The 1676-nt window shown below is 37.5% G+C and overlaps 1 protein-coding gene across 1 annotated transcript in view; it reads right to left on the reverse strand.

The window, feature by feature from the left end:
• Positions 1–6: 6 nt before the first annotated feature.
• dnase1 (deoxyribonuclease I) overlaps positions 7–1676 on the reverse strand; it is a gene marked incomplete in the record, with an annotated part of 14948 nt that continues 13278 nt past the window's right edge. The window contains 1 exon segment of the mRNA XM_014021489.1: positions 7–204. Within this exon segment, the coding sequence (XP_013876943.1) occupies positions 154–204 (51 nt within the window).

Consider the following 1676-nt stretch of genomic DNA (forward strand, 5'->3'; position numbering starts at 1 on the left):
TTGTAGCTTCTGTGTTCCCATACCTGAGAATTACTTAGTACAGCACAAATGGCCACAAACAAAGGTCAGTGGTTTCAAGTGGAATGCATTTATTTTGGATTCAAGTTTAGTGTGAATCCTGTTACTTGAATACATGATTCGGGCTGCAGGAGCTTAACTCATCAGCTTCACCTCCACAGGGAAATGGTCACTAACAGCCAACGCCTGAGAGAGACACAGCAAACATTACTTCACTTTTTGATTAGCTGTTTATCAGACCTGTAAATCAAACAGTAATTTGTTGGGTCATGATAAAATCTTTCCTTTCACTGCACTGTGTTGCATTAATAAACACAAAGCAGTGAAGCGAAAGTGCACAAATCATTTCCTGAGTTCAGCTCCTAAAAGGGATATTTTGGCTTGCGTGAAGTGGGGTTCTGTGGAGAAGTTGTGAACAATTAATATCTCACCACTTGTTGATAGCGCTTAGAATGATTGGAGGAAGATTATTTTTTGAATATAGAGCTTATTTACAGCTGTCAGGGAAGATGGGAAGTAAAATTCAACCAAGTGGAGTTGGTTTGAAAAAGAAAAAAAAATAACTTGCTTAGCTTTTTGTGTTGTAACTAAAATAAAAAAGCAGGGTACCATTGCCAGTACTGTTTACCATTAGTCGTGATTTATAAATGTTACTTCAAAGAGCAATCTAATAATAAAAAAACATTAAAAACACAGTCAACCAACAGCTAAAGTTTAAAAAGTAGTTTACCACAAACTCTATGTAACAAAGTTACATAACCTTGAATAATAAACTACAGTGTAAAGTACCCTACTAATAAAACGTTAAATTTATTATTTTATTTGACCCTTATCTCTAAAGGTGAAATACTTGGGAGCCAGTTCTTATTTACAAACATGACCTGCTCAAGAAATCCCTGCAAGAAATAAACACATGAATATTACATAAAAGGTCTTCAGTTGATCCAAAATGCTGCTGCTAGAGTTCTGGTGACAGTTAATAGGAGAGATCGTTTTTCTCCAGTTTAGCTTCTCTCTATTAGCTGTATGAAATTCAGAATAGAATTAAAATTTTTACTTCTAACATACAAGTACAAAGCTCCATCTTTTTTGAAGATCTTATTGTTCCATACTTTCCTAACAGAGCACTTCACTCTCAGACTGCAGGTTTACTTGAGGTTCCTCGAGTTCCTAAAAGTAGAACGGGAGGCAGAGCTTTCCGTTATCAAGCTCTTCTCTTGTGGAACCAACTACCAGTTTCTGTCCGTGAGGCTGACACTTTTTCTGCTTTTGAGATTAGACTGAAGACTTTTCTTTTTGATAATAGGGTTGGCTTGGGTTTCCTGAGCTATCTGTTACTAATGCTGCAATAGGTTTAGACTGTTGAAGCATAGAATGATCACATTCCTTTCTATGTTTGTATTTTCAGTTATTTCTATCACTAATGTSTGCTTCCATTTGTCTTTCTTACCATAGAAACTACACCGGCAGTTATTCTGTTTGTGTCTCTTTCCTGTCTTTGACCCAAACTAGCCTAGGCTGCCTGAGCCTGGTACTGATGGAGGTTTATTTCCGCTGTCACCTACACTCACCGGCCACTTTATTAGGTACACCACGCTAGTAACGGGTTGGACCCCCTTTTGCCTTCAGAACTGCCTCAATTCTTCGTGGCATAGATT

Source organism: Austrofundulus limnaeus, unplaced genomic scaffold, assembly GCF_001266775.1.
Source record: "Austrofundulus limnaeus strain Quisiro unplaced genomic scaffold, Austrofundulus_limnaeus-1.0 Scaffold294, whole genome shotgun sequence".
Taxonomy (NCBI): Eukaryota; Metazoa; Chordata; class Actinopteri; order Cyprinodontiformes; family Rivulidae; genus Austrofundulus; species Austrofundulus limnaeus.